The 16,711-nt window shown below is 37.5% G+C and overlaps 1 protein-coding gene across 1 annotated transcript in view; it reads right to left on the bottom strand.

Annotated features, from left to right (window-relative positions):
- LOC127415019 (metabotropic glutamate receptor 6-like) overlaps positions 1 to 16,711 on the bottom strand; it is a 93,048-nt gene that overhangs the window by 8,306 nt on the left and 68,031 nt on the right. The window contains exons 9-11 of the mRNA XM_051653475.1: positions 14,272 to 14,895; positions 4,543 to 4,854; positions 595 to 840 (exon numbers count right to left, since the gene is read on the bottom strand). Of these exons, the coding sequence (XP_051509435.1) occupies positions 598 to 840; positions 4,543 to 4,854; positions 14,272 to 14,895 (1,179 nt within the window). The 3' untranslated portion in view covers positions 595 to 597. The remainder of the gene's footprint in view (positions 1 to 594; positions 841 to 4,542; positions 4,855 to 14,271; positions 14,896 to 16,711) is intronic.

Below are 16,711 nucleotides of genomic sequence, written 5' to 3'. Positions count from 1 at the left end.
ATGTGTGCTGCAGAGATAGAAAACAAGTGCAAAATAACCCCAAAAGCATTTTACTGTTCTTTAAAAGAGAGTTAGAAAGTGAAGAGAGAGAGAGAGAGAGAGAGATGCTACGGGTATAAAAATTGAGGGGGCACTCAATACAACTTACTTAGAAGGATTTAAGGCACCTTAAATATTGATTTTAAAGCACTGAATTCACTAACAATCCCATCTTGGAAGCTCTGCAGACAGTTTGTTGCAACAAAATATTTCTCGGTTGATTCCCTTTATAAGTCATTTGACAGCAGCTTGTCGTAAACTCTCTCTAGAGTGAGTGGTGCTTGCCCATGCAAAACGTGCCGCCACGATGCTAGAAAGCTATAGGTGGTTGCCAGGGCGTTGTGGACTACCATGTGGTTGGGCCAATGTGAACTTGGTAGACCATCTTGGTTAACTTGGTTAGGGCTGGTAAGCCATGGCTAAGCTGGTGAGAACTTGGCTGATCTGGTTGTTAACCATATTCCAAAACACAGCTCTAAGCTAACTGGTTGACCAGTTTGACCACTGTAATCTGATATGACCTGGTTTGTCCATGGGTATATGTGTGGGTGATACCTGCTACTGCGTCCTGTCTGGCTCAATCTTAGTCTCTCCGTTCTGCTTTTCATTGATGGATTTCTGCGAGAGGCGCGTGGACATGGTGGCAGCTTGCACCACAGCCTTGAAGCTGCGCTTGCGTTTCTGTACGTTCTGCTCCGGGTGGAAGATAATGACGTAGACTTTCGGTATGTAGAGCATCCCTAGAGACACGGATGCACTCAGACTCATGGACACGGTCAGCGTAGTCGTCTGGATAAACATCTAGATCAAACACAGAGATGATAAATCAAGGGTTAGAGACCACAGGATCATCTAAACACTGAGATTTATGCTTTCTTGGTGAACAGGTTACTTTTAGTTTGCTAGCTGCCTAAAAATTAGGACGAAATGCACTGATGTTTGTATCCATTTGGATATATTTCTGCTGTTTGCCCACATCCCTGATATCCTTGACCCCGGAGAACTCGGCTAGTTGAAAAGCATTGATGATTGGTGGTTTAGATGTGACCAACGTAATGAGTAGTAGAAACGCAAGCTTTGTTCGCCTTGGGAGTTTTAGTTCATTCAGGAAAAAAAAAACGTTTGTTTTTTCTATTGTAAAATCTAGGCTCAAGAAAAAAGATCACAAATGAGATCTATTTAAAGACCCCATGATATAAAATTTTAGTTCATGTCTTTTAGCTTTGAGGCCATTTATATGCTAGTGCAGGGGTTTTCAAACTGGGGTCCAGTGACCGCCAGGGGGCCGCAAGGCAGTGTTGGGTGGTCCACAAAAATCCACTCAAATCAATAATTAAATATAGTCTATAGTCTGCATGCACAGTGCATTACAGTGAATCCGCGCTGCTTTGATGCACACACTCATAGCACATGCAGGGCTATCATGATGCGTGGCTGTTTTTATCTCTCAGAGCAGCTCGCAATATGTGAGAGCTCCACATAAATTACTTTCACCAGATTTTTAATAAGAAACGTATTAAACTACTGTGAATTAGGATAGATACACACATACTACTCCCTGAGAGATATTACTGAAATAAGTGTTGTAAGACATCTCACCTGTCTCTGTGACAGCTCTAGACTCAAACAAACAGCAAACAGAAAAGTGTCCGCACACCACGGACAATGTCGCTTTCGACCTGTCAATCATTTTGCACGTTCTCATACTGTGCAGCGAATTATTTAGACATACTGCCATTTTTATGCCATGTTGTTCATAACAGTTGTCAGTTGAGAGCGCTATTTTGCTGCTGTTGTTTTTAACAACCGTTTCTGCACAATATTGGTCTAATTAAAGCTAATTTGGATCTTTGGAGTGCGGGGTTTTGGAAAGAGGGGCCGTGGCTAATCCAACGGCTCAGTCTTGTGGAAGTAGAACAGCTAAAATCACTTACAACACCTTTAATTCTTCTGTTGAAACTCATGTATTATTTGAGCTGTAAAGTTGTTTAAATTGTTGTTTTTACAGTCATTTCAGGGTTTTAGGGCTTTTTGACATTACATCATGGCAATGAAATTGGCTATAATTTTACACAGAAAAGGTTAGTAAGCGATTTTATCAATAAAATCATGTTTATACGTATATTGTTTATATTTTGTGGCAAAACTTTTGAAATGGTGAGTATTTTAATGTTTATGGATAGGCCCCCATTCACTTCCATTGTAAGTGCCTCACTTTTCTCCTTAAAGAAAAGGAGGGACAAGTCAAAAGTATTTTTTGTGGTAATCAATATTATGGAACAAATGCTGTCGACTGAGCTTAACTTTTATTGAACCAGGAATATTCCTTTAATTTTGCTGCTGCATTATCAAGCAGATTAGCTAACAATAAAGTATTTCTTAATAGGCTACACATTTGTATTGAAATAATGTGCAGTTGGCTTGTGTCTCTTTTCATACCCCCAAATCATATCTGCACAGTGAGGTATAGATATTTAACTGATTAAGAAAAAAACAACCCTCTTGCATTGGTATCGGACGATATGGAGAGTTCAGGTATCGAAATCGGACTGGGAGAGAAAAAGTGGTATCAGTGCATCCCTAATATTATTTGACATTATTACTGTTTCATTCTAAAATCATGAGATTATACAGAATTATTTTATTCTATTGACAGCCATAATTCTATTGACAGGCGACCATAAAAATAAAAGCAAATGTGCATTTAACTTAATATTCTCTGTAAAAGTGCTTTTGGAACAATATTTACTGTGAAAAGTGCTATCCAAATAAATTTAACATTTTGAAAATGTTTCTCTTTTGGCTTCAGTACAATGTCTATATAAAAGCCACTTATTAAATTTTGAAAACATGTCTTTATAATTTTACATTCACTATTTTTAGGGTGTCCCGCGCAAGGAGATCCTCCTATTTGGGGGTCATCTGCATCAAAAAGTTTGAAAACCCCTGTGCTAGTGTACTCCTAAAAGTTCATTTATAAAAAATGTAAAGTCCATCTCTTCCAGGAAAACAACCCAAAATTATTGATGACTCATTGTACACACTAATTGTCCAATAAAATGCTCTCTAGAATGAGAATGCCCTCTTGGGGTTCATGGTTGTTATTGTAAACTAAAGGCTAATTAAATAAGGGGATGAGCCCTTCAATATGTCCCACTCTAACTTTCAGGTTTCAATCTGAGATGAATCTAAACTAATGCTTATACTTGAGACATATCTGGGAAATTCTAAAGCCTCTTGAGCAATGAAAGAGCAACCTTTGAGCAATAACATTTGCCTTTGGAAGGAAAAGCCATGGCAATGCATCAAAAGAAACATTAATCACTGTCAAAATGCTCATACTGTATGTAGAATCCAAAACAAAATAAAGGAACATCTGCCCACAAAACGGTGCACACCAGGAGACAGCACATATAGTATTAGCAGCATGAAATAAACTGCACTCCAAGTGTGAAGCTACCTGGGTTGTTTAATCTATGCAGAAATGCCTAATGCCCTAATTCGCTAATTCCCAAAGACAAAGCTTCTGGCTTTATTAAGATGGGTAGACATTGTCTTTCAGACCTCCAAACATTCCTGTTATCAGCCTCCCTCCCACAGTCAAACCCCGGAACCTCAATGGTGGGCGAAAGAGCCTTTGTCTCTGTGTCATGGTGTGTCTTTGGGAGATAAAGGGGAGAAGTGAAATGTTGGGGGGGGGTTTTCTCATCTCATCCTGCCATATCAAAGGCCTCTACAAAAGAGAATGTGTGAGCAAAACAACTTGGAATAGTTATCGTAAGGCTAGCAGGACTTCAGTGCCTTCATATTGAAATGACTTCATTTCACATCATTTTCTACTTAAGGACTGAAACGTCGACTAAGCTCTACTCTTTTGTTTATGGATTGGAGCCAACCTGTAATAATATATTGTGGTGTAAATACTGGGAGTTGTTTCACAGAGAAGATGGTGTTGCATTTCTAGATGTTGTGCTTTTAAGACGGGGAATGCAACGTCTAAAACTTTAATGTGTAATATTGCTCTGTGTGCTATTGTATATGCATGAAAAAGCATGAAAAGCTTTGCCAAATTTCTGAGTCACTGTCAGAGAATGTGGCATTCGTTACAGTTTTTATACATGAAAAGTAATATAGAAACAACTAGTAATGCCAGCAAAGAATGCAAAGTACATGACATTATACTGTAACTGTAGGAAAAAACTTAAAGATGAAGTATGTCATTTCTCCTTTAAACAAAACAAAACAAAAGATGTTAGGAAGAATGTTACGGCCTGACACCCTCAGTCACAATTTACTTTCATTTTACGGTAAAACAAGCAATGAAAGTGTTCATGCAATGAATTCGGACTAACATCTACTTTTGTGTTCCGCAGAAGAAAGAAAGTTATTTCAAGTTGTTCCAACAATTCTAACTGTTCCAACAATGAATATGCTCCAGAAACGTGTCCAACTTGATCACATTGTGTGCATAGAAAAACCAAGTTAATATAATGCACATCTAACCTTCTCAGTGGACTGTGCTGTGCCAAAGAAAATAGGTACGAATGCCAGCCAGACGATGCATGTGGTATACATGGTGAAGCCGATTGGTTTAGCTTCGTTGAAGGTCTCAGGTACGCCGCGGCTCTTGACAGCATAGACTGTGCACGTGACCATCAGCAGGATACTGTAGCTTAAACAACAAATGAGTGACAAATCAGACATGTCACACTTCAGGATTCCACGCGCCAGATCTGGATTGGGTGGCCGCAATTCTTCATAGTCCACAATGGTGTGTGGCGGCATCACGCCAAACCAGACAAACACACCCACCACCTGCAGAGAAAGAGAAAAGGGAGGAAGCTAAAGTTTATGATGAAAGCTGAGGCTCAGACAGAAAAGTAGACTTGTTTGTCAAAAGCTGCTGTTAGTTTGATGTAGAGCAGTCGTTTTTAACTGGGGGTTCGTGACTCGTGACCCAAAAATGGGTCACGAGTGTAGCTATAGCTGAATGCAATTATGCAAATAATAAAAATAACTAACCATATAATAGTGCATAATTAATATATCAAACTAAACAAGTATTTCAACTTTTAAAAGGGAGAAGAAAACTGTTTGTTGTTGATGTCAAACGCTGTACATCCAATCAGACTGTACTGTTTTTTGATTCAAATTCATCTGTCACTTGGTAGAAGCTGGCCAAATTAGGCAGATGCCAACATGGACAGGCTGTGTGACATGCCCTAATCTTCAAAGAATATGAACAAATTTAGACAAGGAAAGAGAAAATAAGACCCTGACCCAGAGGCGGACTGGCCACTGGGAGAACCGGAACATTTCCTGGTGGGCTGGCCGCGAAACGGGTCTGCAGTATGCCAAAGTGGGCGCGATATGATGAAGGGGGCTGCGATAAGCTGAAGGGGGCTGCAACCACAACCTAGTCACATTATCTAGTTAAAAAGTAATATTAACCCTTTAATGTATACCACTTTCATAAATCATATTTTTTATGATTAATTATATCTTTAAAAGTTTACTATCACAGGATATTTATTTATTTGTTTATTGTAAAACAAAAGAGTACTGTATTCATACAAATTACTTCTATATCATGTTGAATGTTGGTGTGACAATGGTTAATCATCAGTGTTCCATATGCGTGCCATGCACATATACATCATTTACATCCGATTTCTTACCCAAGGTGGCGCTTTTGTTTCAGGGATTGACTTGATTTACATTTGATATTGCTATACAAGTACAAAACATAAACAGTATGATATGACTACAGTCATATGGGTTGTGCGTCTATTTATTCTCAAAAAATGTCTCAGTAGTAAAGGGTAGCTCAGTGGTAAAATACGCTGGCTACCACCCCTGGAGTTCGCTAGCTCGCTAGTTCGAATCCCAGGGTGTGCTGAGTGTCTCCAGCCAGGTCTCCTAAGCAACCAAATTGGCCCGGTTGTTAGGGAGGGTAGAGTCACATGGGGTAAATTCCTCGTGGTTGCTATAATGTGGTTCATTCTCAGTGGGGCACATGGTGAGTTGAGCGGTGGATGGTGTGAAGCCTCCACATGCACTATGTCTCCGTGGCAACACGCTCAACAAGCCACGTGATAAGATGCACAGGTTGACGGTCTCAGACGCGGAGGCAACTGGGAATCGTCATCCGCCACCCAGACTTAGCAAATCACTACACGACCACAAGGACTTAACAGCACATTGGAAATTGAGCATTCCAAATTGGGAGAAAAAGGGGAAAAATCCAAAAAAAAAAAAAAGGTATTTTGTGTAGCTCAAAATGTGTTTGACAGCCAGTTGAATCTCATGAAATTTCCATTGGAAGTAATGAATCCTGTTCTATTTTTGTTGCATCATCTCTTTGATAAATGAAAAATAAAACTATATATCAGAATATATTCTATTCTATTATTTTCTAATTGTCTTGAAAGTATCTTGAAAATTTGACACTATCTGGGCAATTTGTAGATCTGTTTGTGACGTGCAGAGTCTCTAAAGACTCGAGTATGAAATAATGTTTGGCGAAACACCCATGCATTTAAGGCTTAATACATTTATATTTTTTATATTAATCACATTTTTGTTCATTTTTGTACAGTAAGCCATATTTTGTTAATATCTGTTGTTGTTAATATCAAATGCTGTGCATCCTATAAAAATCTATAATATTTTGGCACCAGTTGTTCTGCTAGAAATTAAATTGACATTTACTTCTTCTTTTTTTACAGTAAACCATCTGGTACCATCTTTTGTTGTTGATTTCAAAAGCTGTGCATCAAGAGTAAAACTTTACAGTATTTTGGCAAAAATTTCACTGTCAATAATAAATTACCATTAACAATGTTAATAATTTTGGCATATTGCTGGGCCTTTCTAGTTCATTGCAATAGTAATGTATTTTAATATTTACATTTCAAGGATATTTTTGATTTTTTTGTACAGTAAACCATACGGTACAATCTTTTGTTCTTGATATCAAAAGCGGTGCATCCATTGAAAGTCTGCAGTTTTGTGGTAAAAATGTATCAATAATAAATTAAATTGTAATATTAATACATTTCAATATTTGTTTTTGAAGGACATTTTTCAACCTGGTCTTATAGAATCACGTTACTATACCTACATTTTTGCTAAATTATTTTTACATAGCTTATTGTATGTATCAGGACAATTAGTGAAAATCTAGAGGTGCTACAATAAAAATGATTGTTTTCCCTTTCACACAAATCACGAGTGTAGGATAGGATTTATAGACAATTGGAAGAGTTTTTGGAGTAGACCTGACCTACTAAAGAGAGACAGACTCCATCCCTCCAGGGAAGGTGCCATTCTCCTCTTTAGTAATTTGGCTCATAGTCTTAACAGTGATAGTATTTTACTAACTGGGACCCAGGTCAGGAAGCAGACAAACTGGTTAAGATCCATAACACTCTTTTCCAATTATCTGTTGTCCACTCTAACCTTTTCTTTTTTGTTTTTCTGTTTCAAAAGTGGTTTTTTCTTTGCAATTATTCCCATAAGGCCTGCATCCCTGAGTCTTCTCTTTACTGTTGTACATGAAACTGGTGTTGAGCGGGTAGAATTCAATGAAGCTGTCAGCTGAGGACATGTGAGGCGTCTATTTCTCAAACTAGAGACTCTGATGGACTTATCCTCTTGTTTAGTTGTACATCTGGCCTTCCACATCTCTTTCTGTCCTTTTTAGAGCCAGTTATCATTTGTCTTTGAAGACTGTAGTGTACAACTTTGTATGAAATCTTCAGTTTTTTGGCAGTTTCAAGCATTATATAGCCTTCATTCCTCAAAACAATGATTGACTGACGAGTTTAAGCTGTTTCTTTTTTTTTTGTTGCCATTTTTGACCTAATATTGACCTTAAAACATGCCAGTCTATTGCATACTGTGGCAACTCAAAAACAAACACAAAGACAATGTGAAGCTTCATTTAATGAACCAAATAGCTTACAGCTGTATTTGATATAATGGCAAGTGATTATCTAGTTCCAAATTAGCAATTTAGCATGATTACTCAAGGATAAGGTGTTGGAATGATGGCTGCTAGAAATGGGGCCTCTCTAGATTTGATCATAAAGTATTTTATTTTATTTTTTACATTTTTTACATCAGTAATGTCCTGACTATAATTTGTGATCAGATGAATGCCACTTTGGTGAATTAAAGTACCAATTTCCTTCCAAAAGAGCAAAACCTGTACAGTATTCCAAACTTTTGTTTATGGAGTTGATGTTGATACTATAGAAATTCTACCGCAGAGCGATGACATCTCAGATCATTACCTCGTCTTTTGTTTGCTGCGATCAGCTAATGTCAATCAATCTACACCAAGCTATCGTTCAGGTAGAATTATTCTTTCGACCACTAAAGATAGCATCACTAATAATCTTCCAGAATTTTCTCACATACTCAGTAAGCCAAAAAGTCTAGAAGAACTTGATGTAATAACAGAAAATATAAATAGTCTTCTCAAGCACTCCTGATAGTGTCGCCCCCCTTCAATTAAAGAAAATTAAAGAAAAAAGCCCTGCACCATGGTACAATGATCACACTCATGCTCTCAAGAAAGCAGCTCAAAAAATGGAGCGCAAGTGGAAGAATACAAAATTAGAGGTATTTTGCAGTGCATGGAAGGATAGTGTCTCTAGCTACAGACAGGCACTAAAAGCTGCCAGGTCTGCATATTTTAACAAACGCATAGAAAATAACCACAACAATTCTAGGTGTTTATTCAGTGCTGTGGCTAAATTGGTTAGGAATAAAGCCTCAACTGAACCAGATAATTCCTCGCAGCACTGTAGTAATGACTTATTGAATTTCTTTACTGATAAAATAGAAATCATCAGAAATAAAATTATGCAATCAACTGTCACAGCACCTCAGAAAACAGTGTCTCATAATTTTCCTCACGAGCAACTTCAATCTTCGCTGTCATAGGTCATGAAGAGCTAACAAAACTTATAAAAAAAATCAAAAGCCACAACATGTATTTTTGATCCAATACCAACCAAGCTCTTAAAAGAGGTATTCCCTGTAACCTCAGAACCTATCCTTAGGACATGTCCCAAGAAACTTTAAAATGGCAGTTATCAAACCGCTTTTTAAGAAGCAACAGCTTGATCCTGGCGAATTGACTAATTATAGACCGATTTCAAATCTCCCATTTATGTCAAAAATACTAGAAAAGGTAGTGTCCTCCCAACTATGATCATTTCTGCAGAGAAATGGTATATATGAACAATTTCAGTCAGGATTTAAGCCCAATCACAGTACAAAGACTGCACTTATCAGAGTTACCAATGACTTGCTCTTATCATCTGATCGCAGCTGCATTTCTCTTCAAGTGCTTTTAGATTTTAGTGCTGCCTTCGACACCATAGATCACAACATTCTCTTGAATTGGCTGGAGAATTATGTTGGCATTAGTGGACTTGCATTAGCATGGTTCAGGTCCTATTTATCAGACCACTACCACTTTGTATGTGTAAATGAAGAATTGTAAAATCAAACAAAAGTTAAGTATGGAGTGCCACAGGGGTCAGTTTTGGGCCTCTGCTTCTCTCCTTATATATGCTTCCATTGGGAGATATTATCAGGAATCGTGGAATAAGTTTCCACTGTTATACCGACGATACCCAACTTTATATTTTTTCGAAACCCGACGAAATTTCACAGTTCTCTAAATTTGCAGAATGTTTCAATGAAATCAAAGATTGTATGGCCAGATATTTCCTTCTACTCAATTCCGACAAAACAGAGGTCCTAATTATTGGACCAAAAACCTCTAAAATATAATTTGACTCTCAATGAATGTACTGTTACGTCGTCTTCTACAATGAAGAACTTAGGTGTTATATTTGATACCAATCTATCCTTTGAAAGTCTAATTTCCATGTTTGTAGAACAGTATTCTTCCACCTCAGAAATAATGCTAAGTTAAGACACATGCTCTCTGTTGTTGATGCCGAAAAATTAATTCATGCATTCATGACTTCGAGACTAGATTGTTGAAATGCATTACTGGGAGGATGTACTGCAAGTTCAATAAATCAACTTCAATTGGTTCAAAATGCAGCTGCCAGAGTGCTGACTAGAACCAAGAAATATGATCATATTAGTCCAATTTTATCGTCGTTACATTGCAACCTGTTAAATGCGTATTAATTTTACAATTCTGTTAACTACATACAAAGCTTTGAATGGTTTAGCTCCACAGTACTTAAGTGACCTTCTACCATGCTATATTCCATCATGTTTATTACGATCACAAAATTCTGGCCTGTTAATAGTTCTTAGAATATCAAAATCCACAAAAGGAGGTAGATCCTTTTCCTATTAGGCTCCAAAACTATGGAATAGTCGCCCTAACACTGTTCGGGACACAGACACACTCACTCAGTGTAAGTCTAGACTAAAGACTCATCTAATTAGCCAGGCATACACCTAATTTATCCATCAACTCACAATTAAGCTGCTTTAGTTAGGTCTGCCAGAACCAGAAACATTTCTCAGAAACATATCTCATAATCTATAACTCTGCAATAAATTGAATGGCATCTACGCTAATATTATTTCTTTGATTCCCTGTCTCAACCTCGGGATTCATATCCGGCAGATTATCAGTTCATAAACACTTTTCACTCTTTTCCTCACACAATGCTATCTTAAGACATCTAAACACTTTTACTATAGTGCATGACTTGTAAGGCGATACATTTTGACATTTGCATTACATAACCAACTACAATTACAAGCTTATTCAGTCATGACCAAAAGCACAGTTGCTCAGCTGACAGAGTGTTGAACCTGCGATGCAAAGGGCCAAGGTACAGTTCTGAAGAGCTCGCAAGATGTTGCTTCAGCAATTGCACTTTTCATATCACATTTGCTTTTTATGACACTGTCGATTAGGTTTAGGTTTTGTTTATTTAAATCTCGATAGAGCATTAAGGTACAAAACCTCATCTGTTTGAGAGAAAATGTAACTTTATAGGCACCACACAGTGGACATTTTACCTCAGGAACTGCTGCGATGCCTGTAATGAACCACATAATATAATTTTGCAAAAATGACGCTACAGTCAAATTTCATGATATCAGGCTGGTATTATTTGTACAGTAAACCATCTGGTGTATTGGGTCGACATTTGATGTCCAATGTAACACCAGTTGAGAACCACTGATATAGAATAATGTAATGTAAGAAAGGTTGTATTTTGGCCAGTCTTCTACAGACTAGACAGTGTCTCATCCTGATTGAAGGTGCCCATCAAATAATGTGCAAAAATTTCAGAGAAACTTCTGTGGTAGGGAGGAGAACGGAACAGCAGCCGGGCGGCCGGCGTGTTGCCGCAGAGACAGATGTTGCTGTCAGAATGCTCGGTGGAGTTCCGCTCTCCACACAGCATCGGTGACACATCTGCCAAACACACGCCGTAGGAGGTGCTGAAAAATGTCCTGCTGTCAATCATTCTCGTGCTAACGTCCTGTTAATCTCGTCTCCACCGCACGCTGTTTCCAGTGAGTCATACACATAATTCTGGGGTTTGCTCGAACTACAAAGGCGTTTTAAATATTCTTTTGTAAAAGTTCAAATCAGCAGTTTATATCGCAGAAAAAGGTGTTTATCAGCGGATGAAATTTATAAAGCAGGAATGGGGCTTTCTTTTCACCCGTAAATTGCTCAAACATTTATAGCCATGACTGAAGCTGAAAGGGTTGCTTTTGCACATTAGCGTGGCTGCTGCGTTTGCTGGTACAAGCGGAGTGAATTCGAGCACTCAACATGATGAGGTTTGCAGGGAGCTTATCAGCTTCTGCACAGTGTCCAAACACTGGAGAATCTGCCTGCCAGGAAAACTGCTTTTGACAAAACCTCAAAAGTCATCCACATTATAGTTGCTTTAGTTACCATAACCAGAGGCTCTATACTGCTAATGAACCTAAAAGAAACAGCATAGCTGGTCACCAGCATATGTTGCGTTTTGATGCTAGTCCACAACACGCGATGCTGGTGTGCTGGTGTTCCAACAAGGCATTTCTACTATCTTAACCTGCAGGACTTAATTTATTAGTGAGCATTACCACAAAAATAATATTGGTTACAAACTTACCATTAATTGATTGCCACATTGATTCAGGATACAGTACTCATTTTCACAGTACCATAAGTATGTAGTAGAGAAGTAAGGAACAATTGTGTTTGTAATTCTCACAAAATTTTGATTTTGTTCAGATCACACAATTTTTTATTCTTTTGGAACATGAAAAGGGAGGTCTGAAATCATTGTAAACCGATGGGATGTCCTGACACCCATACTGGTATCGGCATCAGGTCCGATACCGTGCTCATGTACTCTTGCTCGTAAAAATGCTACCAAAAACCCATACCACTTCACGTACGAATGTCATTCTGTAAACATTCAGTGCACAAATTAAAATTACATTATGTAATAGTGTGATTATTAAACTGCAAAGGCTGCAATTAATGAGATAAATATATAGTTTGCATGTGCTGCGCACTTCGTAGTGAATGTGTGGAGCTGGTGTTTTGCCGACACTGTCTGCTCATACCTTTTAGAGCTCCTTGGCTCAAACACGGAAAATACAATAATGAGTATCGCACGCTCTGTTTGTAGCAGATGACTGCAAGCAGAGTGCTACTTCACTTTGTAGCGTGAGGCATATACAGACTACATATTTATTTAATTAAATAGCAGCCTTTTGCAGTTTGATAATCACATTGGGTCACGTACCGACCCGCTTTTCAGGAATTGAGAAGCTACCATAAAAACACACAGAAACAGAAAGGGCTTCAAAATAAAAGCTTCGGACAAAATTAAAGCTCAATTTAAATGGAAAACAGTATGGTAGTAATAGATCACTACTGTAGTTACAGTATGTAATATTCACTGTAATACTACTACTACTAATACTACTATAACTAATAATAATTATAATAATAAATCAGTAGTAATTGTATTATATTTAAGCAATATCTCACATCTGTGATGCTCTGTTATGCAGCACTTTTTTCACAAAAATAACTCAAAAGCTGTATTTTGGATTGTGCTGTGAGGTTCTGTATATAAGCACTTCATTTGATAAAAAATAATACAATATTATATTGAAAATTAATTGTTCTATTTTCATTTGATTAAAGTTTTAATAACTTAATTTATTTGAACACCATTTGGATGAAATTTTTTTGATATGAAATTCAGAAAAAAAAATCAGGTATCGGACTCGGTATTAGCAAAAAGGAAAAGGAAGTATCGGTACTCATGCTCGTTCTAAAAAAAAAAAAAGATATCGGGACATCCCTAGTAAACAGTATTATCAAGATCAATCAATTTTAACATTTTCAACATTTTTGAAAACATTTTCTGGAGCATGTTCAGAAAAATTCTCATTACTGCAACACACAAAACCCAGGCCAAAATTAATTATAAGATTTTAGTTGTTAATATTTTCAGATATTATTAATATTAATATTATTAGACTATTTCTTTCAGTAATGATAAGTAAGTTGCGGTAATGAGAATTATTTATAGTTTAAAAACAAACTCAAAAAACATAAGACCATCTCTACTCTTTCTACCACACATACCTGTATAATTGAACAAACCTCTTACACAATAATATTAATAATCTAAGATAAAACTTGAAATACGTTTGTAATCTTTATGTGCATTGTGAAGTACTTGTATATGTACTGTGTTCAAGTTTCTAAATAGAATTTCAAAATAATTTTAATATAGAAATACTCACTGCCATGGTACAAATTTCGTTTCATGACTAATGTTATCAGGTGTAATCGTGATCAAATGAAGCTTTTTTGATTTCTGATTCGCAGTCTCTGCAGTTTTTAAATTGTGACTACGTAATTTAACAATTTCTTTAGCGAAATACATCTGATAAAAATGCTTTGCAATATCACGCCTCATTCAAGTTTTACCACTTGATAAGCTAATTTTTCACATAAATCACATAATTCACGGATATCTCAGATTCAGATTCCTTCAGTAATGCTTGTCTGAGTGAGCAACAGTGGCCAAGGGGCACGGAGCTTATCAAAGTATCAAATTTAGATGTTTAGAATGGATAGTATGTGAATTGGAATAAAGAAAAATTCTATTTTTCATCTGCAGGAAACATGACAATAAGATTATAAATAAATGGCTTCAAGCCTTTAATAAACAGCTACTCCATACTCACCTGTACTGAGATTAGTACGAAGGTAATTGCAAGTTGCGAAGTGGGGCTGATAAATTTCGGCGGTGTGACAGACTTCTTGCCTTGCTCAAAGATGCGGTAAATGCGATTGGTCTTGGTGAGCATGGCCGAGTACGTAATGCTCATGCCCAGTCCGAGCAACATCCTTCGAAATGCACACACCACCGTTCCCGGCTCGGCGATCATGAGGAAGGTGATGAGGTAGATAAGGAAGATACCCGTCAGGAGCACGTAGCTAAGCTCACGTCCTGCAGCTCTCACTATGGGCGTGTCGTTGAAGCGGATGAAGGTGATGATGATGGACAGGGTGGCCAGGATGCCCAGAATGGCCAGGAACAGAGGGATAATGGCCCAGGGCGAATGCCACTCCAGTTTGATGATGGGGGTGGGTCGGCAGGCCGTGCGGTTGGGCGTTGGCCGCATGTCGAAAGGGCACATCTCGCAGTTGAACTCGTCGGCTTGAAACTGATACCCGTCACAGAGCTCACAGTGCCAGCAGCACGGAACACCCTTCACCATCTTCTTTCTCTCACCCGAATGGCACGGAAAACTGCACACGGAGTCTGGAATCAGGCGGGAGCCACCGGTCCACTGCATCTCTTCCACCTGATGAAACAGGACAAATATTTATTAAAAAAAAAGGCCCACAAACTGTCTGTTAAGCTATTTAACTGCAAAAATTAGCTTAAACCAGCTAATGAACATTAGAAGGGACCAAAAATTTGAGGCCACTTGTGATAATGCATTTGACAAGTTAAATTATATTTCTTAGCAGTAGTACGTAGTAGTCCTATTATTATTACGATTATGATGACGATGATGAAACAAACAGTTGGCAAACAGTTGGATTGATAAATGTACATGAATTTCAGAATTTGTTAATATTTGGTATATTCCAGAGGTAGACCGACATATCGGTTTTACTGATTAATCAGTGTCGATAGTTGCTTTTTGGAACTATCGGTTATCGGCAAAAATCTATGTAGACAGTTGCAGACAGTTTTTTCATCATTTCATCATTTTAAAATGAGAGTCCCCTATTTGTTTTGGGCTTGTTTATACTAACATGTCCTGTGTTATGCACCAAATCGTAATTTTTTTCTGGCCATTATTGGGATTTTGGTTGGAAAAAAAAACTGCATCTGGAATTTTAATAATTTTGGACTCTTCGTCTTTGTCCACCATAGTATAGAAAGAACAAGAAATATTTTTAACATTCTATTTATAGATTTTTAAAACTATCGGTAGATTAATCGGTTATCGGCCTTTCGCACCACCTTAGTTATCGTATAGTATATTCCCAATTTTGCTTTAATGACAGCGTTCACTCACGCTGGTATGGACAAAACCTGATGATCCGTGTTATACAGCATTATTTGAGAATGTTTCAAAGAGCATCTTGTGTGTTTCAGTGGAAGCAAGGAAATCTGACCATCTGAATAAAGATGTTAAAATGGTCAGTGTCACAAATGTATTTACATTTGATTAGTGACCTAGAAATAGTGCATAATCTATATATATATATATATATATTTTTCATTTTCATTTCATGTTAAAACTTTCCTTTCTTTAAAATGTTGCAAAATTTCCAGGTTTAAATGCAAATAAAAATAGAAGGGACAAATGCAAATAAAAATGTGGTCTCAGACTTTTAGACCCTACTGTTCGTTAGAGATGTGCCACTAATGGACTAGTCGTCCAACAACTGACTAATCGATTAGTGGGGACGACTACTAACATTAATATTTAAGAGGAGGTGGTTTTAATGGGAGACGCAATTCTCATATTAATTGAGAGACACAACTTCTTGGACAGCGTTTTTGCCTAATGATAGCTTGCAATGCTGTAAAGTGAATAATAGTCAGCGGTAAAACCCTCTGCAAGAACTTTCGTCTCTTTAATGCTTTAAGTTTAGTCCTTTTATGTGCTGTTTTTACAGTCACCAAAGCACTGAATCAAAAATACATTACAAGACGATCACTGTCGGATATTAAATCCTCTGCTGTGAGTAATCTGCGTCTGATCAGGGTTACGTGAACATAACGGAGCCTAATTATACATTATTATCTTTAATAATTATAGTATAATTATGCATTATGTATGTACAACTCTGATCTCATTTTTGATCCCACTGGTTTAACCCTTATGTAGTGTTGGGGTCAAAAGTGACCTTTTTGAACTTTGCTTCTTCAAAAAACATGATTTTCTTCATCTCAGAAGACATCTCAGTGGCATTAGGTTTGGTGACTTTTCCTACATTTGCTATCTATACACACACACACACACACACACACACACACACACAAAATTGCGCTGGATTCTGGTGGTGTGGTGGTGTGACATAAAAATCACACTCATCATTGTGTGGTAAGATGCGCGGGCTGACTATCTCAGAAGCAGAGGCAACTGAAATTCATCCTCC

This window comes from Myxocyprinus asiaticus, chromosome 24 (assembly GCF_019703515.2).
Source record: "Myxocyprinus asiaticus isolate MX2 ecotype Aquarium Trade chromosome 24, UBuf_Myxa_2, whole genome shotgun sequence".
Taxonomy (NCBI): Eukaryota; Metazoa; Chordata; class Actinopteri; order Cypriniformes; family Catostomidae; genus Myxocyprinus; species Myxocyprinus asiaticus.
The sequence above is the reverse complement of the archived record's forward strand: the minus strand, read 5'-3'. Positions and strand labels throughout refer to the sequence as shown.